The following is a 23,192-nucleotide window of genomic DNA, read 5'->3' as shown; positions in this document are numbered from 1 at the left end:
ATTTCTGCTGCAGTGCTTGTTGTAGCGCTGAGTAGAAATAGGAAGAACGGGCATTTGATGGTTTATAATGGTGTTGAATATAAAGTGTTGACAGTGCTGAGTGTAACGGCTGTCGTCGGTGGAAGAAGATGAGGACCAAGGTGCAGCGTGGTAAGTGTTCATGCTTTTTAATAATAATCCAAACTGAACACTGAATAACAAAACAACAAAGAAACAACCGGAACAGTTCTGTCTGGTGCAAACACACACAGACTGAAAACAACCACCCTCAAAACACAATGGAAAACAGGCTACCTAAATATGGTTCTCAATCAGGGACAACGATTGACAGCTGCCTCTGATTGAGAACCATACCAGGCCAAACACAGAAATAGAAAATCATAGAAAAACTAACATAGACAACCCACCCAACTCACACTGAGTAAGAACTTAAACATGAAGTCGGTCATCAAAACAGGAGCTCTTTACTGTATTCGTTGACAGTCTCTCTCTCTAGTCATGGTTTTAAACGTTTAGAAACCTCACTGTATCAACTATACTGTATTTGTTGACAGTCTCTCTCTCTAGTCACGTTTAGAAACCTCACCGTATCAACTATACTGTATTTGTTGACAGTCTCTCTCTCTAGTCACGTTTAGAAACCTTACTGTATCAACTATACTGTATTTGTTGACAGTCTCTCTCTCTAGTCACGTTTAGAAACCTTACTGTATCAACTATACTGTATTCGTTGACAGTCTCTCTCTCTAGTCATGTTTAGAAACCTCACCGTATCAACTTTGTTGTAGCTTTCTTATACACCTGCTACATTACTGCAGACACGGTAATCTGAGCCATCCGATTGGCCAGTGGTAAGCCTATAGTGCACTTGATTTGCTCTCTCTGCCCGCCGGGAAGGCAGAGTTGTACCTTCAGACACATGAAATGGTTCAAAATTGCAACAGTTCGCCTGCAGGGCAGCTGAATCGGGTGCACCTACAACCAAGGCTTTATCTTTGGGGTTTTTACAGAAATGTTAGCCGATCGACTAGGAATGTCTTGGAGATCGGTCGCAATCGACCGGTCGACCAGTTGGTGACTACTGCTCTATGAAGAGTGAAGTTCAATATCGTGCTTCTCTCTGTGGGATAATATTTCTCTGCGGCAGTCTCGTGACTACTAGCTTTTAGAGGGAACTATTGAACCGTAATAAATATGTTAAAGCGTGTCATGTGTTTGGTTTGAGGTGAAACCAAATCATTATGGACTGTTGCTTTGTTGGTTTAGGCCCAGTAGTCATTATGGACTCTGTTGGTTTAGGCCCAGTAGTCATTATGGACTCTGTTGGTTTAGGCTCAGTAGTCATTATGGACTCTGTTGGTTTAGGCCCAGTAGTCATTATGGACTCTGTTGGTTTAGGCCCAGTAGTCATTATGGACTCTGTTGGTTTAGGCCCAGTAGTCATTATGGACTCTGTTGGTTTAGGCCCAGTAGTCATTATGGACTCTGTTGGTTTAGGCCCAGTAGTCATTATGGACTCTGTTGGTTTAGACCCAGTAGTCATTATGGACTCTGTTGGTTTAGACCCAGTAGTCATTATGGACTCTGTTGGTTTAGGCCCAGTAGTCATTATGGACTCTGTTGGTTTAGACCCAGTAGTCATTATGGACTCTGTTGGTTTAGGCCCAGTAGTCATTATGGACTCTGTTGGTTTAGGCCCAGTAGTCATTATGGACTCTGTTGGTTTAGACCCAGTAGTCATTATGGACTCTGTTGGTTTAGGCCCAGTAGTCATGTATATGTATAGCCTAGGTAATACTGAAGACATCCTTCTATACAACGGAAATAGCTTCATGTTGAAACAGGGACAGGCTTCCCAGCATGCTGCATTGAGAAGAATGAAGCAGGAAGTTGGTTTGCTGTAACTACTGGAGTGTCTGCTTGCCAAATTGTGTGTCGAGAGGGAAATATACATGTTTTATAACATCTTGTATAAAATTGCTAAAGAAACTGACGCGTGCCAAACCAAACAGTGGTTTTAGACCAAACCCACAGGAAGGACTATTTGATGCTTTTAGACAGACCAATCAAAATCAAATCTAATTTTGTTGGTCACATACACATGTTTAGCAGATGTTATTGCAGGTGTAGCTAACTGCTTGTGTTCCTAGCTCCAACTCTGCAGTAGTATCTAACAATACACAAAAATACACACAAATCTAAAAGTAAAAGAATGGAATTAAGAAATATATAAATATTAAGACGAGCAATGTCAGAGTCCAGGAGTATCAATATTTATGGTTACTACATGATTCCATATGTGTTATTTCATAGTTTGGATGTCTTCACTATTATTCTACAATGTAGAAAATAGTAAAAAATAAAGAAAAACACTTGAATTAGTAGCTGTGTCCAATTTCCTGACTGGTACTGTATGTATGTGATGTATAGATATTATGGACAGTATGTGGATAGAATATGTAATATAGAATAGATAGGATATAATAGTATAGGGCTGGTTCAGCAGCATGTAAGGACAGAGTGTGGTTCAAGCCCCTTAACAATCCACTAGTATAGGGCTTGTAAAGACAGAGTATGGTTCAAGCCCCTTAACAATCCACTAGTATAGGGCTTGTAAAGACAGAGTGTGGTTCTCGCCCCTTAACAATCCACTAGTATAGGGCTTGTAAAGACAGAGTGTGGTTCTCGCCCCTTAACAATCCACTAGTATATGGGTTGTAAAGACAGAGTATGGTTCTAGCCCCTTAACAATCCACTAGTATATGGCTTGTAAAGACAGAGTATGGTTCTAGCCCCTTAACAATCCACTAGTATATGGCTTGTAAAGACAGAGTATGGTTCTACTGCATTCGTTGCTATACTAAATCTAAAGTTTGAACTCTTGGGAGTAGTCCTCTACCTCCCTGTCTCACAGCCCTATCAGACAGCTGTAGTTAACATTGAGAAGGCGTTTTGATAAGAATATGGTCCCCACCCCAGCTTTCCCATGGGTCTGTCTCACTGGGGTGTCGGATCAAACACGGGCTCCTTTATGTAAAGAGCAACAGCTAGAAGGGAATGGGATATGCCGAGTGCAGCCTCTGACTGTGACCTTTATCAAAGTTAACCTATATCTACAGTACTGTGTTGTAAGACCGGCCAGTTTATTATGCCACTAGTAGTCATTCTGCTGATGGACGTACTTCCTGTCACATGGTACTGTACAGTGTTAGATGGGCCTGCTGATCACACAGATGTGTCTCAGTGAGCTGGCTCCTGTTTCTGGGAGGAGGAGGATGGTGGGGGGTTAAGGGGTGGGGGATATGTAGCCAGGGGAGACAGGGGGATTTGTAGCCAGAGGAGACAGGGGGATATGTAGCCAGGGGAGACAGGGGGATTTGTAGCCAGAGGAGACAGGGGGATATGTAGCCAGGGGAGACAGGGGGATTTGTAGCCAGAGGAGACAGGGGGATTTGTAGACAGGGGAGACAGTGGAGACAGGGGGATATGTAGCCAGTGGAGACAGGGGAGACAGGGGGATATGTAGACAGGGGAGACAGGGGGATATGTAGACAGGGGAGACAGGGGAGACTGGGGAGACAGGGGGATATGTAGACAGGGGAGACAGGGGAGACAGGGCAGACAGGGGGATATGTAGACAGGGGAGACAGGGGAGACAGGGGGATATGTAGACAGGGGACACAGGGGATTTGTAGACAGGGGAGACAGGGGAGACAGGGGGATATGTAGACAGGGGAGACAGGGGACACAGGGGGATTTGTAGACAGGGGAGACAGGGGACACAGGGGGATTTGTAGACAGGGGAGACAGGGGAGACAAGGGGATATGTAGACAGAGGAGACAGGGGGATTTGTAGACAGGGGAGACAGGGGAGACAAGGGGATATGTAGCCAGTGGAGACAGGGGAGACAAGGGGATATGTAGACAGGGGAGACAGGGGGATATGTAGACAGAGGAGACAGGGGGATTTGTAGACAGGGGAGACAGGGGAGACAAGGGGATATGTAGCCAGGGGAGACAGGGGGATATGTAGACAGGGGAGACAGGGGGATTTGTAGACAGGGGAGACAAGGGGATATGTAGCCAGTGGAGACAGGGGAGACAAGGGGATATGTAGACAGGGGAGACAAGGGGATATGTAGCCAGGGGAGACAGGGGGATATGTAGACAGGGGAGACAGGGGGATTTGTAGACAGGGGAGACAGGGGAGACAAGGGGATATGTAGCCAGTGGAGACAGGGGAGACAAGGGGATATGTAGACAGGGGAGACAGGGGAGACAGGGGGATATGTAGACAGGGGAGACAGGGGGATATGTAGACATGGGAGACAGGGTGATATGTAGACAGGGGAGACAGGGGAGACAGGGGGATATGTAGACAGGGGAGACAGGGGAGACAGGGGAGACAGGGGGATGTGTAGACAGGGGAGACAGGGGGATATGTAGACAGGGGAGACAGGGGAGACAGGGGGATATGTAGACAGGGGAGACAGGGGATATGTAGACAGGGGAGACTGGGGAGACAGGGGGATATGTAGACAGGGGAGACAGGGGAGACAGGGGAGACAGGGGGATATGTAGACAGGGGAGACAGGGGGATGTGTAGACAGGGGAGACAGGGGAGACAGGGGGATATGTAGACAGGGAAGACAGGGGAGACAGGGGAGACAGGGGGATATGTAGACAGGGGAGACAGGGGAGACAGGGGGATGTGTAGACAGGGGAGACAGGGGGATGTGTAGACAGGGGAGACAGGGGGATATGTAGACAGGGGAGACAGGGGAGACAGGGGGATATGTAGACAGGGGAGACAGGGGATATGTAGCCAGGGGAGACAGGGGAGACAGGGGAGACAGGGGGATATGTAGACAGGGGAGACAGGGGAGACACGGGAGACAGGGGGATATGTAGACAGGGGAGACAGGGGGATATGTAGACAGTGGAGACAGGGTGATATGTAGACAGGGGGATATGTAGACAGTGGAGACAGGGGAGACAGGGGGATATGTAGACAGGGGAGACAGGGGAGACAGGGGGATATGTAGACAGGGGAGACAGGGGATATGTAGACAGGGGAGACTGGGGAGACAGGGGGATATGTAGACAGGGGAGACAGGGGAGACAGGGGAGACAGGGGGATATGTAGACAGGGGAGACAGGGGGATGTGTAGACAGGGGAGACAGGGGGATATGTAGACAGGGGAGACAGGGGAGACAGGGGGATATGTAGACAGGGGAGACAGGGGATATGTAGACAGGGGAGACTGGGGAGACAGGGGGATATATAGACAGGGGAGACAGGGGAGACAGGGGAGACAGGGGGATATGTAGACAGGGGAGACAGGGGGATGTGTAGACAGGGGAGACAGGGGGATATGTAGACAGGGGAGACAGGGGAGACAGGGGGATATGTAGACAGGGAAGACAGGGGAGACAGGGGAGACAGGGGGATATGTAGACAGGGGAGACAGGGGAGACAGGGGGATGTGTAGACAGGGGAGACAGGGGGATGTGTAGACAGGGGAGACAGGGGGATATGTAGACAGGGGAGACAGGGGAGACAGGGGGATATGTAGACAGGGGAGACAGGGGATATGTAGCCAGGGGAGACAGGGGAGACAGAGGAGACAGGGGGATATGTAGACAGGGGAGACAGGGGAGACAGGGGGATATGTAGACAGGGGAGACAGGGGAGACACGGGAGACAGGGGGATATGTAGACAGGGGAGACAGGGGGATATGTAGACAGTGGAGACAGGGTGATATGTAGACAGGGGGATATGTAGACAGTGGAGACAGGGGAGACAGGGGGATATGTAGACAGGGGAGACAGGGGGATATGTAGACAGGGGGATGGGGAGACAGAGGGACATGTAGCCAGGGGGCCAATACATCTGTCTATGTTAAATTATTTGAAGTCCTTCTTCATTAGGATATCACCAGAATGGAAGTATTCAGTAGACAGATTCGGTAACACTTTATAGACGGTTTACTGGATTCAAATGTGAATTCTTTTGAAGGCTACAAAGCCATGATCATGAATCAGAGGTTCGGTATGATGTGACTTACATTTTGTGTAAATGCAATAGATTATGGTTGCTTGACATTCTAACCGCTGAAACAAAGATTAAGGTACGTTGTGAAGTTCTTGTCAGATTATAAATCGTGTTGTATCTTCTTTCTCTCTCCAACAGCTGAACCAGTGGACGTGCTTAAAGTATTAGACTTTCACAATTCCCCAGCAGGAGTTAGGAAAACATCAGGATTTTGCACAAACCGAAGAGCATCTAAACCAGACACAGCCTACAGAGTTGGAAAGAAAGCCCAGATCAGTGCCCCCACCAAGCAGCTTTTCCCAGGTAAGACAAACCATGTTTTTCCATCCCTCCGTTCCCCTCCACCCTCTCTCTTTGTTACCCGAAATAGTTTAACACTAATCCCCAGAGAGAGAATATCTGGCTGAGAGAACTAGCTAGTTTAACACCAATCCCCAGAGAGAGAGAATCTGGCTGAGAGAACTAGCTAGTTTAACACCAATCCCCAGAGAGAGAGAATCTGGCTGAGAGAACTAGCTAGTCTAACACCAACCCTAGAGAGAGAGAATCTGGCTGAGAGAACTAGCTAGTTTAACACGAACCCTAGAGAGAGAGAATCTGGCTGAGATAACTAGCTAGTTTAACACCAATCCCCAGAGAGAGAGAATCTGGCTGAGAGAACTAGCTAGTTTAACACCAACCCTGGAGAGAGAGAATCTGGCTGAGAGAACTAGCTAGTTTAACACCAACCCTAGAGAAAGAGAATCTGGCTGAGAGAACTAGCTAGTTTAACACCAACCCTGGAGAGAGAGAATCTGGCTGAGAGAACTAGCTAATCAAACACCAACACCCAGAGAAAATCTGGCTGAGTGAACTAGCTAGTCTAACACCAACCCTAGAGAGAGAGAATCTGGCTGAGAGAACTAGCTAGTCAAACACCAACCCCAGAGAGAGAGAATCTGGCTGAGAGAACTAGCTAGTTTAACACCAACCCCAGAGAGAGAGAGGATCTGGCTAAAAGAACTAGCTAGTCAAACACCAACCCCAGAGAGAGAGAGGATCTGGCTGAAAGAACTAGCTAGTCAAACACCAACCCCAGAGAGAGAGAGAATCTGGCTGAGAGAACTAGCTAGTCAAACACCATCCCCAGAGAGAGAGAGGATCTGGCTGAGAGAACTAGCTAGTTCAACACCAACCCCAGAGAGAGAGAGAATCTGGCTGAGAGAACTAGCTAGTTTAACACCAACCCCAGAGAGAGAGAGGATCTGGCTGAAATAACTAGCTAGTTTAACACCAACCCCAGAGAGAGAAAGAATCTGGCTGAGAGAACTAGCTAGTTTAACACCAACCCCAGAGAGAGAGAGAATCTGGCTGAGAGAACTAGCTAGTCTAACACCAACACCCAGAGAGAGAGAATCTGGCTGAGAGAACTAGCTAGTCAAACACCAACCCCAGAGAGAGAGAGAATCTGGCTGAGAGAACTAGCTAGTCAAACACCAACCCTAGAGAGAGAGAGGATCTGGCCGAGAGAACTAGCTAGTTTAACACCAACCCCAGAGAGAGAGGATCTGGCTGAGAGAACTAGCTAGTTTAACACCAACCCTAGAGAGAGAGAATCTGGCTGAGAGAACTAGCTAGTCAAACACCAACACCCCAGAGAGAGAGAGAATCTGGCTGAGAGAACTAGCTAGTCAAACACCAACCCTAGAGAGAGAGAGGATCTGGCCGAGAGAACTAGCTAGTTTAACACCAACCCCAGAGAGAGAGGATCTGGCTGAGAGCGAAGACTTGAGTGGAATGAAACAAAATAACTCAATGGCCGTCATGTTGAAATAGTAAACGATTGTTATGAGTCTGGATTATGCACCAGAGTTGTTTCAGGTGTTTTATGTGAGACAGTAGATACTGACTTATTTCATGTGGGTGTTAAAACCCAAGTTTGACTCATTCTGTCCCGATTGTCGTATGAAATGGACCAAGGTGCAGCGTGGTGAGCGTACGTTTGTCTTTATTATAAATGTCGCCAACAAACACGACCGTGAAGCTTACTAGGGCTATAGTGCCACTAACAAAGTCAACTACCCACAACTAAGGTGGGAAAAACAGGCTGCCAACGATAGACAGCTGTCTCTGATTGGGAACCATACCCGGCCAAAACACACAGAAATACAAAACATAGAATGCCCACCCCACATCACACCCTGACCTAACCAAATAGAGAAATAAAACGTCTCTCTAAGGTCAGGGCGTGACACATTCATAGATCTGTTTAGTTGGAATAACTCATGTCCTATTGTCCTCTTAAAGTTGTGTAGGATATTTTTATAAATTGTATTCCTCTTTGGCGCAACCTTTTCAAATCGCTAATGGAGAATTGTTCGTGTTTAAATAAACTCAGGAACAGTGTCAATAAATCAATTTTAATGTTCAGACATTGGTTGCCCCCCCAAATTGGCTCTTCTGAAAGGAAAATTGTACTCTAAATACGAGAGATTTTACACGTTCAATATCATTGCCCTAAAAGGTATATCGTTGTCACAAAGCCTGGAAATGTATGTACGTGGATAAAGTAGTATACGATTAGCTCAGGTCCCGTGTGGCTTAGTTGGTAGAGTGTGATGCTTGTAACGCCAGGGTTGTGGGTTTGATTCCCTCTGGAGTGAATAAATGATTAGTTGAGGTCTATCTGGATGCTTGTAACACCAGGGTTGTGGGTTTGATTCCCTCTGGAGTGAATAAATTATTAGTTCAGGTCTATCTGGATGCTTGAAAGACTGTAAACATGGGGTAGTTGCAGAGTAAATTAGACCTTACACACCAAAAACACACAAACACAATGTGTGTCTATAGGAAACTGATTGTGTAAATGTAAAGGTAATTGAATTGAAAAGTCCTCACCTGTGATTTCTGTTTTTTGTTACTCAATAATACACATCTAATGATTGAATCAGTCACATCTAATGATTGAATCAGTTACATCTTATCATTGAATCAGTCACATCTTATGATTGAATCAGTTCCCTGTATTTCAAACCTGATCTAACATGTGTTTTGTGCATTGTGTAAGGGGGGGGGGGGGGGGGGGTATTACTGTATCTGTGTATTTCAAACCTGATCTAACATGTGTTTTGTGCATTGTTTAGGGGGGGTATTACTGTATCTGTGTATTTCAAACCTGATCTAACATGTGTTTTGTGCACTGTTTAGGGGGGGTATTACTGTATCTGTGTATTTCAAACCTGATCTAACATGTGTTTTGTGCACTGTTTAGGGGGGGTATTACTGTATCTGTGTAATTCTAACACAACCTGTGTTCTGTAGGAGGTGAGTTCCCTGAAGACTTCTCCATCCTGACCACCCTCAGGCCCAAGGCCGGCCTCCAGTCCTTCCTGCTGTCTGTCTACAGTGAGCAGGGCGTGCAGCAGCTGGGAGTGGAGGTGGGACGCTCACCCGTCTTCCTGTATGAGGACCAGAGTGGTAGGCCCGCTCCTGAGGGCTACCCGCTGTTCCGCTCTCTCAACCTGGCCGACGGAAAGTAAGTCAAGACTGAGCTACCACTACTGCTGCTGGTTGGTCTCACAGAGAACAGGGAGAGAGACGGAGGGAGGGAGACCATCGCTGCTCACAGAGAACAGGGAGCGGGAGAGAGGGAGACCATCTCTACTCACAGAGCCCAGGGAGAGGGAGCGAGGGAGACCATTTCTGCTTACTGAGACCAGGGAGAGGGAGAGAGGGAGACCATCTCTGCTTACTGAGACCAGGGAGAGGGAGAGAGGGAGACCATCTCTACTCACAGCACAGAGACCAGGGAGAGGGAGCGAGGGAGACCATCTCTACTCACGGACCAGGGAGAGGGAGAGAGGGAGACCATCTCTACTCACAGAGACCAGGGAGAGAGAGAGAGAGGGAGACCGTCGTTGCTCACAGAGACCAGGGAGAGGGAGAGAGGGAGACCATCTCTGCTTACAGAGACCAGGGAGACGGAGACCATCTCTGCTTACAGAGACCAGGGAGAGGGAGACCATCTCTGCTTACAGAGACCAGGGAGAGGAATGTTGGGAAGGTAGGAAGGAGGAGGGCTGGTTAAAGACTGAAAACAGAGCTTAGTTAAGTTTGTGTGTGTCTCTTCACTCAGACTCTATTCATACTCAAACCCTGGTGCATGCCCCAACCCTCTCTAGAATATATACTTTAGCCATGTCATGTGCACGGAGCTCTCTGATTGGATGGGGTTATGGTCTTGGGTTGCAGCACAGGGGATAGGAGAGGTTATGGTTAGGGGGTCCTGGGTAGTAGCAGCAGTACAGGGGATAGGAGAGGTTATGGTTAGGGGGGTCCTGGGTAGTAGCACGGGTGATAGGAGGGGTTATGGTTAGGGGGGTCCTGGATAGTAGCAGCAGTATGGGGGATAGGAGAGGTTATAGTTAGGGGGGTCCTGGATAGTAGCACGGGGGATAGGAGAGGTTATGGTCCTGGGTTGCAGCACAGGGGATAGGAGAGGTTATGGTTAGGGGGGTCCTGGGTAGTAGCAGCAGCATGGGGGATAGGAGAGGTTATGGTTAGGGGGATCCTGGATAGTAGCAGCAGTATGGGGGATAGGAAAGGTTATGGTTAGGGGGGTCCTGGGTAGTAGCAGCAGTATGGGGGATAGGAGGGGTTATGGTCCTGGGCTACAGCACAGGGGATAGGAGGGGTTATGGTTAGGGGGGTCCTGGGTAGTAGCAGCAGTATGGGGGATAGGAGGGGTTATGGTTAGGGGGGTCCTGGGTAGTAGCAGCAGTATGGGGGATAGGAGGGGTTATGGTCCTGGGCTACAGCACAAGGGATAGGAGGGGTTATGGTCCTGGGCTACAGCACAGGGGATAGGAGGGGTTATGGTCCTGGGCTACAGCACAAGGGATAGGAAGGGTTATGGATAGGGGAGTCCTGGGTAGTAGCAGCAGTATGTGGGATAGTAGAGGTTATGGTTAGGGGGGTCCTGGGCTGCAGCACAGGGGATAGGAGGGGTTATGATCCTGGGATTAGTCCTCTTCCTCCTCCTTCTCCTTTCTCAGTCTCCTCCTCCTCTCTTCTCCTCCGGATCCTCTTCCTCAGGACAGTGTTTTGACTGTGCGCCTCCAGCTCTCTCTTGCTCTTTCCTGACACACACTTTCCACAATGTTCAACACGTCTGTCATGCCGAGTAACCCAGAAGGAGGATTAAGTTTGGAGTTTAATGAGTATAATCCAGTGTTAAACAGAGTGTGGAGGCCAGAATGTCCTGGAGGGGGCTCAGGAGGTGTTGGGTACACGCGTGGCCACGTCGGGTAACCCTTTTGAGTTCGTCCCAAATGGCACCCTCTTTTTTAGTGCTATGGTCAATAGGGTGTAGGGTTTCCTTTTGAGACGCAAACAGTGTTCTGTCTGTTTGTGGAGGTTTTTATTAGTCTGGTTAAAACCTGCTGTTTCATTGGATGAACGCACCATTCAGTCTGGTCACAGCAGGGTTTTTAGCAGCAGTCTAATCTGAATGTACAGTATCTAACCATGCCTCTCTGTGTTGTTCTTGTCCCCTCTAACAGGTGGCATCGTGTGGCCATCAGTGTGGAGAAGAAGACGGTCACCGTCATCGTGGACTGTAAACAGAAGATCACCAAACCCCTCCTCAGGGGTGACCGTGCCTCCGTCAACACCGACGGGATCACCGTGTTCGGAACCAGGATCCTTGACGAAGACGTCTTCCAGGTAAAGACAGGATGTTGGATAGGATGCTGGGCTGTACATTCTGCTTGGTTGCTGTAACATGGTGATGTTAACCTCATCCCCAGTCTAATGATGCATAGCGCATATAAGCCTGGAACACCAATGACTCAAATCTGTTGTGTGTGGGAGTAAAAGAGGTGCACAAATACACTGAACAAAAATATAAACACAACATGTAAAGTGTTGGTCCCATGTTTCATGAGCTGAAATAAAAGATCCCGGAAATGTTCCATACGCACAAAAAGCTTATTTCTATCAAATGTCTTTACATCCCTGTTAGTGAGCATTTCTCCTTTGCCAAGATAATCCATCCACCTGACAGGTGTGGCATATCAAGAAGCTGATTAAACTGCATGGTTGTTACATAGGTGTACCTTGTGCTGGGGATAATAAAAGGCCACTCTAAAATGTGAAATTTTCTCACACAACACAATGCCACAGATGTCACAAGTTTTGAAGGAGCGTGCAATTAATAACATGCTGACTGCAGGAATGTCCACCAGAGCTGTTGCCAGATAATTTTATATTCATTTCTCTACCATAAGCCTCCTCGTTTTTGAGAATTTGGCATAAATGTGTATGACAGCGTGATCCTGTTCCCGGCAATATCCAGCAACTTCATAGACCAACAATCAACAGCCTGATCAACTCCATGTGTTGCGCTGCGTGAGGCAAATGGTGGTCACACCAGATACTGAATCATTTTATGATCTACGCCCTACATTTCTTTTTAAGGCGTCTGTGACCAACAGATGCATATCTGTATTCTTGTGAAATCCATAGATTAGGGCCTAATGAATTTATTTACATTGACTGATTTCCTTAAACAGTTGAAGTCAGAAGTTTACATACACCTTAGCCAAATACGTTTAAACTCAGTTTTACACATTTCCTGACATTTAATCCTAGTAAAAAAGTCCCTGTCTAAGGTCAGTTACGATCACCACTTTATTTTAACAATGTGACAGAATAATAGTAACATTTAATATTTTTTTGTTCAGTGTATCTTTGCCCTTGTTGACTTTAAGAGGAATCCAGATGTCGTTGTATCAGTTGCAGTTCGTCTTTGTTGATATTTAATCAGCTCTGGTTGTGTGTGACTTGATGACTCATTGACATAGAGACAAACATGCAGGAGGAGGCTGTGTGAAATACATAGCATTCATTCTTGCACCTACCTAGGGTGTTCATTTTTAACTATGAATAAAATGGTATGCTCTGAAAGTTTATTGGCTTATACGATGTTGTGTCTCTTTAGAATCTGAACAACGGAGATGTAATGTCTGTATTTCTTTCGGTTAGAATACGAGAAACGTCTCATTTGTTTGTACATCAAACAATCAAATTAATTTGGCCTTTTTCAGTTCTGCCCACACATTTTCTATAGGATTGAGGTCAGTCAGGGCTTTGTGATGGCCACTCCAATACCTTGACTGTGTTGTCCTTAAGCTATATTGCCACAACTTTGGAAGTATGCTTGGGGTCTATGTTCATTTGGAAGACCCAAGCTTTAACTTCCTGACTGATGTCTTGAAATGTTGCTTCAATATATCCACGTAGTGTTCCTTCCTCATGCCATCTATTTTGTGAAGTGCACCAGTCCCTCCTGCAGCAAAGCACCCCCGCAACATGATGCTGCAACCCCCGTGCTTCACTGTTGTCCCGGCCCAGACTGGGGACAGACAGACAGATACAGGGCAAGAACCAGAGACACCAAGTCCCGGCCCAGAAGGTGTCTCTACAAAGTATTGACTTTTGGGGGGTGAATAGTTATGCACGCTCAAGAGTCCCAGCAACAGTTCTGCGAGCAGGCCTTTCTAAGACTTCTGCGAGCAGGCCTTTCTAATCGACCTGGCCCGGGTATCTTGGAAGGATATTGACCTCATCCCGTCAGTTGAGGATGCCTGGTCATTCTTTAAAAGTGTCTGTCTGTCTGTCTGTCCCCAGTCTGGGCCTGGACTTGGGGGGTCTTTGGCCCTGTGTCTGTCTGTCTGTCCCCAGTCTGGGCCTGGACTTGGGGTCTCTGTCTCTGGTCCGTGTTTGTGTACAGACAGCCTTCACTCAGGCATGTCCTAATGAAAGCTGACTCTAGGCAGGGTTCAAGCCACTCTCTGTTGGTGTATGGGTGACAAATGAGGAAATGCGTGTCAACTTAATTTAGACCCCAGGTTGATCTCAGCTTGATCTCTCCTGTGTTCTCTCCACCCCCCCCCCCTAACCCCTATATCCCTCCATCCCACTCACCCCCCACACATCACGCCCCACCCCCCCACATCTCTCCACCCCCCCAACCCCTCCATCCCTCCATCCCATTCACCCCCCACACCTCACGCCCCACCCCCCACACCTCACGCCCCACCCCCCCACATCTCTCCACCCCCCCCAACCCCTCCATCCCTCCATCCCCCACACCTCACGCCCCACCCCTCCATCCCTCCACCCCATCCCCCACCACTCCATCACTCCACCCACCGCCCACAACTCCATCCCCCCACCCCACCCCCCACCACTCCATCCCTCCACCCCACCTCTCCCTCACCCTTCCAGACTCCTTGGCACACAGCTTCAATGCTGATGCCCAGTTTGCAGGCCAATCCTGGCTTTCACGGTCTACTGATTGTGTGAAATAGGTGACATGTGATCACAGGTAATCAACTTAAACATGGCTTATAATAATATCGTTTTTTGCTCTGGGGTGGTATTTACATTAGTTTAGGCAGTAGGTGGTCCCTTAGATGTTTTGTTTAGGTTTTGGATTTAAGTACGAGATAAAGAAAGGACTTAATTAAATACCAACCTGGTCTACAGTGAGTATTATTTGGGATGTTATTTTATTGTGGAACTGATGAATTGGCAGAGAGAGAGAGAGAGAGAGAGAGAGAGAGAGAGAGGTGTATTTTCCCAAGGGACAAGGCTTAGCGTATGGATGTTTATACACTACCTGTTAACTCTCCACCCTGAGGCCTGTGGTTATAGTTAACTCTCCACCCTGGGGCCTGTGGCTATAGTTAACTCTCCACCCTGGGGCCTGTGGCTATAGTTAACTCTCCACCCTGGGGCCTGTGGCTAAGGTTAACTCTCCACCCTGAGGCCTGTGGTTATAGTTAACTCTCCACCCTGGGGCCTGTGGCTATAGTTAACTCTCCACCCTGGGGCCTGTGGCTATAGTTAACTCTCCACCCTGGGGCCTGTGGCTAAGGTTAACTCTCCACCCTGGGGTCTGTGGTTATAGTTAACTCTCCACCCTGGGGTCTGTGGCTATAGTTAACTCTCCACCCTGGGGTCTGTGGCTATAGTTAACTCTCCACCCTAGGGCCTGTGGCTATAGCTAACTCTCCACCCTGGGGTCTGTGGATATAGTTAACTCTCCACCCTGGGGCCTGTGGGTTTGGCCCAGCATCTTCGGGTTAGGGGAGGGTTTGGCCCAGCGTTGTCCGTGTTAGGGGAGGGTTTCGCCCAGCATCGTCGGGTTAGGGGAGGGTTTGGCCCAGCATCGTCGGGTTAGGAGAGGGTTTGGCCCAGCGTTGTCCGGGTTAGGGGAGGGTTTGGCCCAGCGTTGTCCGGGTTAGGGGAGGGTTTGGCCCAGCGTTATCCGGGTTAGGGGAGGGTTTGGCCCAGCATCGTCGGGTTAGGGGAGGGTTTGGCCCAGCATCGTCGGGTTAGGGGAGGGTTTGGCCCAGCATTGTCGGGTTAGGGGAGGGTTTGGCCCAGCATCGTCAGGTTAGGGGAGGGTTTGGCCCAGCATTGTCGGGTTAGGGGAGGGTTTGGCCCAGCATCGTCGGGTTAGGGGAGGGTTTGGCCCAGCATCGTCGGGTTAGGGGAGGGTTTGGCCCAGCATCGTCAGGTTAGGGGAGGGTTTGGCCATCCGGGATGTCCTTGTCCCTTCATGCTCTAGAAACTCCTGTGGCGTGCCGGGCGCATGCAAGATGACACGTTCGCCAGGTGTAAGATGTTTCCTGTGACACATTGGTGCGGCTGGCTTCCGGTGTAAGCGAGCAGTGTGTCAAGAAGCAGTACGGCGCTTGGCAGGGTCATGTTTCGGAGGACGCGTGGCTCTCGACCTTCGCCTCTCCCGAGTCCGTACGGGAAGTTGCAGCGACGGGACAAGACTGTAACTACCAATTGGATACCATGAAATTGGGGAGGGAAAAGGGGATAATTTTTTTTAAAGGTGCACCTGATTTCACTCACATTGAGTACCCTCAAAGTATCCCGGAGTATACTACCTCCTCCCACCTCAACCCGAAAACCCAAACTGTTTCAGAAGTTAACATCTCTACCAATACCAGTTGGATTTCATCGCCCATTTAGGAGAAGGTTTAATTGGTGTTCAGGAAGCAGGTTTAATTGATGTTCAGGAGCAGGTTTAATTGGTGTTCAGGAAGCAGGTTTAATTGGTGTTCAGGAGCAGGTTTAATTGGTGTTCAGGAGCAGGTTTAATTGGTGTTCAGGACCAGGTTTAATTGGTGTACAGGAAGCAGGTTTAATTGGTGTTCAGGAGCAGGTTAATTGGTGTTCAGGAGCAGGTTAATTGGTGTTCAGGAGCAGGTTAATTGGTGTTCAGGAGCAGGTTAATTGGTGTTCAGGAGCAGGTTAATTGGTGTTCAGGAGCAGGTTTAATTGGTTTTCAGGAGCAGATTTAATTGGTGTTCAGGAGCAGGTTAATTGGTGTTCAGGAGCAGGTTAATTGGTGTTCAGGAGCAGGTTAATTGGTGTTCAGGAGCAGGTTAATTGGTGTTCAGGAGCAGGTTTAATTGGTTTTCAGGAGCAGATTTAATTGGTGTTCAGGAGCAGGTTAATTGGTGTTCAGGAGCAGGTTAATTGGTGTTCAGGAGCAGGTTAATTGGTGTTCAGGAGCAGGTTAATTGGTGTTCAGGAGCAGGTTAATTGGTGTTCAGGAGCAGGTTAATTGGTGTTCAGGAGCAGGTTTAATTGGTTTTCAGGAGCAGATTTAATTGGTGTTCAGGAGCAGGTTAATTGGTGTTCAGGAGCAGGTTAATTGGTGTTCAGGAGCAGGTTAATTGGTGTTCAGGAGCAGGTTTAATTGGTGTTCAGGAGCAGGTTAATTGGTGTTCAGGAGCAGGTTAATTGGTGTTCAGGAAGCAGGTTTAATGAGATCTGCATTGCCTTTTGTTCTTATTTCCTGTCACAACAGTGCAGTGCCTCACAATCTCGGCTGACATTTTTATAATCTCAGGTTGATTCGGTGATTGTCCTCCAGCTTGCTGTGCTGTAGATTGTCAATACTGCACATCCATCCATGTTTGTCTACCTTTGCTCTTCCCGCTGGTCAGACAGCACACATGGATTCCAGGTGTGTCTTCTGTTTGTCTTCCTGATGGTACATGTTTGTTTGATTTTGCTGCCTGGCTTGGTAAACCCCCGTGGTATGAATAATAATGTACTTACCCAGCCAGTGTCTAAACTTGATTTTTCTCTGTGTCCTGTGGATGTGTGTCCTGTGGATGTGTGTCCTGTGGATGTGTGTCCTGTGGATGAATGTCCTGTGGATGTGTGTCCTGTGGATGTGTGTCCTGTGGATGTGTGTCCTGTGGATGTGTGTCCTGTGGATGAATGTCCTGTGGATGTATGTCCTGTGGATGTGTGTCCTGTGGATGTGTGTCCTGTGCTTGAATGTCCTGTGGATGAATGTCCTGTGGATGAATGTCCTATGGATGAATGTCCTGTGGATGAATGTCCTGTGGATGAATGTGATATGGATGAATGTCCTGTGGATTAATGTCCTGTGGATGAATGTCCTGTGGATGAATGTGATATGGATGAATGTCCTGTGGATGAATGTCCTGTGGATGAGTGTCCTGTGGTGATGTGTCAAGCTGTTTAATGAGTAGGCTAGAATCGCATTCCCTTTCCCTTACTACCACTGAAGTCTGAGACTTCTAAATCACTGTGTCTCTTTTAGAGGCTGATGGGTTTACCTGTTTTCTGACATATGGGTTTGATGTTCTGTCTATCTTCTTCCCGCTATCACCTCATTTCCTGTGAATATGATCTGATGATAGTTAGCTTTTTGCTTTAGTCCAGAGATCAATAGTCATCAAATTTGTTAGTAAAGTTAAACATATTATTTAACCTTTTTAAATGTTTGTGTTAGATTTTTAACATCGGTACATACAATATCACACTGTGTCTATCTGCTAACTCTTAGCCACAACTAATCCTTCTTTGTTTCCTTTCCTTTCCGCAGGGTGACATCCAGCAGCTGCTGATTGTGGCCGATCCTAAAGCAGCTTATGACTACTGTGAACACTACAGCCCTGACTGTGAAACTCCCCACGGCCACTCCTTACAGGCCCAGCAGCCTGAAGATCAGGTCAGTATTTCGAGGGCCCCCCTGGATGGGGGGACCCACTGGCCCCCAGTTTAAGTGAGTGGACCAAGACCCATTCTGGCAGTGCCAGCTCTTGAGGGTTAGTCGTTATGTACCAAATCATAGATCCCAGACACACAGGACATATAAAGTCAGTCATCTCTCTTAGAACATCATTAGAGAGAGGGGTGTGTCTTAGAACATCATTAGAGAGAGGGGTGTGTCTTAGAGCATCATTAGAGAGAGGGGTGTGTCTTAGAGCATCATTAGAGAGAGGGGTGTGTCTTAGAACATCATTAGAGAGAGGGGTGTGTCTTAGAACATCATTAGAGGGGTGTGTCTTAGAACATCATTAGATAGGGGTGTGTCTTAGAGCATCATTAGAGAGGGGTGTGTCTTAGAACATCATTAGATAGGGGTGTGTCTTAGAGCATCATTAGAGAGGGGTGTGTCTTAGAGCATCATTAGATAAGGGTGTGTCTTAGAAAATCATTAGAGAGAGGGGTGTGTCTTAGAACATCATTAGAGAGGGGTGTGTCTTAGAGCATCATTAGAGAGAGGGGTGTGTCTTATAACATCATTAGAGAGGGGTGTGTCTTAGAAAATCATTAGAGAGAGGGGTGTGTCTTAGAACATCATTAGAGAGGGGTGTGTCTTAGAGCATCATTAGAGAGAGGGGTGTGTCTTAGAGCATCATTAGAGAGAGGGGTGTGTCTTAGATCATCACTAGAGAGGGGTGTGTCTTAGAGCATCATTAGAGAGAGGGGTGTGTCTTAGAACATCATTAGAGAGAGGGGTGTGTCTTAGAACATCATTAGATAGGGGTGTGTTTTAGAACATCATTAGATAGGGGTGTGTCTTAGAGCATCATTAGATAGGGGTGTGTCTTAGAGCATCATTAGAGAGAGGGGTGTGTCTTAGAACATCATTAGAGAGAGGGGTGTGTCTTAGAACATCATTAGAGAGAGGGGTGTGTCTTAGAACATCATTAGAGAGAGGGGTGTGTATAGTAGTACCTTGCCGCCCCAATTCAGTAAGTCAGTCATTCATCTAGTCTGCTTCAGATGTAAGTGCTGTAGGATATAAATCCAACCATTGCTATGAATGCCAGGTTCCACTACCAACCCTCAGCTTTACTACATGCAGCTGGTACTTCTCATAGCTTTCCCTGATGTACAGCTCAGCTTTGTATTATCTTTTAAAACACCCCCACCTGTTTATAAAACTGTAGCTCTACATGGACTCTATGGACTCTATCAGTGCTGGTCTTAGTATTTATTTTCATGTTTAGAGTGTTATGGCCAACTGATGCTTAACCCATTACTTTGCTTTGTAGTTGTGTTGTTTAAAAGTAGACTCAGCGATATCACATAGATGCAGAAAGTAAACAGCATAGTGGGTCAATGTCCGCGACAACGAAGAGTGTTGAAGCACGAGGCTCGACTTCTCTACTGTTTTTGGTCCCCTGGCTATCAGGCTGTAACAGTGTGAACAGAACCCATGCACCTTCGATCTCACTCATCTCCATATCTCCGGTGCTGCTCGTGGCAATGTCATTTCGCTGAGTCTACCTTTCAGAGCTAGTTATCACTGATTAATGATATTCCTATAGTAAGAAAGTATTGTCATGTACTGTGCAGCTACACATCAGTTTTATAAACAAGCGTCAGCTATGCATTTCCGTTGACAGTCAGGCTACACAGCATGTCGTTGGAGACAATACTTTGATGACTTATACAATATGACGTTCTAATTACATTGTACAAGATTATTCATCTTTTTTTTATTGGATAATGCAAATCTAATGAGTGTTATTTTCAGACAGGTTTTAATTCATAATATGTACAGTACAGGTTATGTTTATATCGCCTTTTGTTTTTGCCGAGAAATTGATTTTTCTCTGTTAAGCTAATGCTAACGCTAACATGCTAACGCTAACATTTCTACCTCTCCCCCTCCAGTACACTACTACCGATGACTTAGATTACAGTGAGTTTTATGATTATTCTGAAGTAGAAGGAGAGACTGTTCCAACAGACGAGTATGAGGCGGGTAGTGACCCACAGGTAAACAAAACACTGAAGAAAGATACTTGTTTTGTCCTGTGGTGTCTTACTGTATCCTTTGTGCCATACCCCCCCTTTCCCAACTCTTTGTGGTCTACCGTTTACTGTATGTCTTGATGTGTCAATCAAACTTGTAATCTTATTGTAGCTATAAGGCCCACCCTCTACTCTACCGTTTACTGTATGTCTTGATGTGTCAATCAAACTTGTAATCTTATTGTAGCTATAAGGCCCGCCCTCTGCTCTCACACGTGGCGAATGCCAGCTTTTGATTGGTTTGTCTTATGTTCAGGTTTGTGTCTCAGGTTGAAAACAATTTCTGGTGTTGATGTTTACTTTCAACCCCCACCCTTCCTCTGATAAAATCAAATCAAATGTTATTGGTCACATACACATGGTTAGCAGATGTTAATGCGAGTGCAGCCAAATGCTTGTGCTTCTGTGTAGTGAAATGCATGTGCTTCCGACCGTGCAGTAACATCTAACAAGTCATCTAACAATTTCACAACAACTGCCTTATACACACAAGTGTAAAGGAATGAAAAATAATATGTACATAAAAATATATGGATGAGTGATGGCCGAACGGCGTAGGCAAGATGCAGTAGATGGTATAGAGTACAGTATATACATTTGAGATGAGTAATGTAGGGTATTTTAACATTTAAACGTGGCATTGTTTAAAGTCAATAGTGATACATTTATTACATCAATGTTTCATTATTAAAGTGGCTAGAGATTTGAGTCAGTATGTTGTCAGCAGCCACTCAATGTTAGTGATGGCTGGTTAACAGTCTGATGGCCTTGAGATAGAAGCTGTTTTTCAGTCTCTCGGTCCCAGCTTTGATGCACCTGTACTGACCTCGCCTTCTGGATGACAGCGGGGTGAACAGGCAGTGGGGTGAACAGGCATCTTTTTAGCCTTCTCAGTGTCGTCTTGTTTTTCGATCACTATCACCTTTTTCCACAGAAAGAAACGTAGTGTCTACATGAAAAAGAAAAGGGCCCGAAAGTCTCTTAAGTCTAAGGCTAAAAGCCCCTAATGTTCCTGGCCTCTAGAAAGCCAGCAGATAAAAAGGTTAGCGGTCGCTAAGAAGAAGACACAGATGAATGGCTATCAAGCAGCGGTCGGTGTAGTTCTGGCGCGGAGTATTAGTGGTGACAGTACCAGTAAAAAATAAATAACATCAGATCACATTCAGATCTCTTCCTCTGACATTTTCTGGATGGAAATCTGTGATGCTAGACTGGAAGCTATACCTAACCTCCACCTTCCTACCTGTCTGTCTCCCCCCTCTCTCTCTCTCTGTCTCTCTCACTCTCTCTCTCTCTCGCTCTCTCTCTCTCTGTCTGTCTCTTTCTCTCTCTGTCTCTCTCTCTCTCTCTCTCTCTCTCTCTCTCTCTCTCTCTGTTTCTGTCTCTCTCTCTCTCTCTCTCTCTCTCTCTCTCTCTCTCTCTGTTTCTGTCTCTCTCTCTCTCTCTCTCTCTCTCTCTCTCTCTCTCTCTCTCTCTCTCTGTGTCTCTGTCTCTCTCTCTCTCTCTCTCTCTCTCGCTCTCTTTCTCTCTCTCTCTGTCTCTCTCTCTCTCTGTTTCTGTCTCTCTCTCTCTGTCTCTGTCTCTCTCTCTCTCTCTCTCTCTAGACCCAGCAGAGTTAGAGCCAGCTGAACAGACTGCTCCTTCTGTGTTAACCTGCTTCTCTGTTCTTCTCCTTCTTTCCTTTTTTCCTGGTGCGACACAACTTTAGCTAAACAATGTAGACGGAGAATACACTGACTATACTGACAGTGAGCTTGACTACGGAACTGTAGAGGATACTCAGACTCAGTCTCCCATTGCCACCGGTGGACCGAACCAGGTAACTTTTAGATTTTCATATTTTATTTACTTTTTATTATAAGAAAGAAAGGGCAGTATTTGGAACGTGTAAGAGACAAGGAAGACCTATGAGCTAAGGAAGAATATGGTATGAAATAACAAAGACAAAACAATTCAAAAGCAATTGTTCTGTTTTGAACTTTTCTATTGACAATGGCAGAACCGTTGGACAGAGAAGATTGAACATCAGAAGCAATATGTCATGCATCATTTCATTCAATCCGCCTTAATGCTATCCAGTGACATTTAGTCTCAGATACATGACACAGAGTCACAGACAATAGTTTACAGTGTGCCTCACTGTAATAGACCAGTCTTCAACATAACGACACACAGACATGCAGTACATGAAACAATAGCTATAATTACACACTCGTGAAGTTGTATCAATATCTCACCAACAAACAGATTTTCCACTAAAGTAAATGGAACTTGAATAAGGTGTTACCACGTTGCCATAGCGTTCACCACGTGTCACAATGCCGGATTCATTTTGACCTGGTAAGGCTAAAGCTGTATAACATTACATAGACTGTAGCCTGCTCTAGCTACCTATGCCCCACCTGCTTGACTAACAACCCTGTTCCCTCCGTTGCTCATCCCTCCACCCGCCTCATCCCATCAATGCTCCCCTGTTTGGGTAACATAAGGCAGCGGAGGAGGAGATGGTTGCCGGTGACTACGTGGTCACTGGAGCCACCCCACTGGGTCAGGAGCCCCCCGCCGCCCCCGAGGCTGGCCTGGACAGTGTGGACCCCGGAGTGGACGAGTATGACTTTAAGGAGTATGACCTAGGGGGCGAGTTGGACAATAAGCAGTATGAGTATGAGGTGTATGATGAGAATGGCAATGAGCTACCCAACCCCACTGGTACCGCCGAAGAAGAGGTGGGGCTGGGGGTTCCCGCGGAAACGGAGGAACTCGCCCAGACTGCCGTAAGTATTGCACCCCTCTCCTCCGAACTTAGACTGACCGAGGGGTGTGTGTATGAACTGACCGAGGGGTGTGTGTATGAACCAGGGTCGTGGAGTCCCACTCCAGCTTACAGGCTCTCACCTCAGATTCATTGTTGCTCTAGTTTGTGTCTTGTCTTGGCATGGGGAGTCTGTCTTGGCATGGGGAGTCTGTCTTGCCATGGGGAGT

General features: G+C 47.0%; 1 protein-coding gene across 1 annotated transcript in view; it reads left to right on the top strand.

Annotated features, from left to right (window-relative positions):
- LOC110490894 (collagen alpha-1(XI) chain) overlaps nucleotides 1-23,192 on the top strand; it is a 178,696-nt gene that overhangs the window by 5,761 nt on the left and 149,743 nt on the right. The window contains exons 2-8 of the mRNA XM_090199066.1: nucleotides 6,195-6,359; nucleotides 9,357-9,570; nucleotides 11,597-11,759; nucleotides 17,986-18,111; nucleotides 20,070-20,174; nucleotides 21,919-22,029; nucleotides 22,700-22,984. Of these exons, the coding sequence (XP_090055192.1) occupies nucleotides 6,195-6,359; nucleotides 9,357-9,570; nucleotides 11,597-11,759; nucleotides 17,986-18,111; nucleotides 20,070-20,174; nucleotides 21,919-22,029; nucleotides 22,700-22,984 (1,169 nt within the window). The remainder of the gene's footprint in view (nucleotides 1-6,194; nucleotides 6,360-9,356; nucleotides 9,571-11,596; nucleotides 11,760-17,985; nucleotides 18,112-20,069; nucleotides 20,175-21,918; nucleotides 22,030-22,699; nucleotides 22,985-23,192) is intronic.

This window comes from Oncorhynchus mykiss, chromosome 15, assembly GCF_057628025.1.
Source record: "Oncorhynchus mykiss isolate SJ-2025 chromosome 15, ASM5762802v1, whole genome shotgun sequence".
In the NCBI taxonomy this organism is placed as follows: domain Eukaryota; kingdom Metazoa; phylum Chordata; class Actinopteri; order Salmoniformes; family Salmonidae; genus Oncorhynchus; species Oncorhynchus mykiss.
Note: the sequence above shows the minus strand (reverse complement) of the source record. Positions and strands in the feature narration are given on the sequence as shown.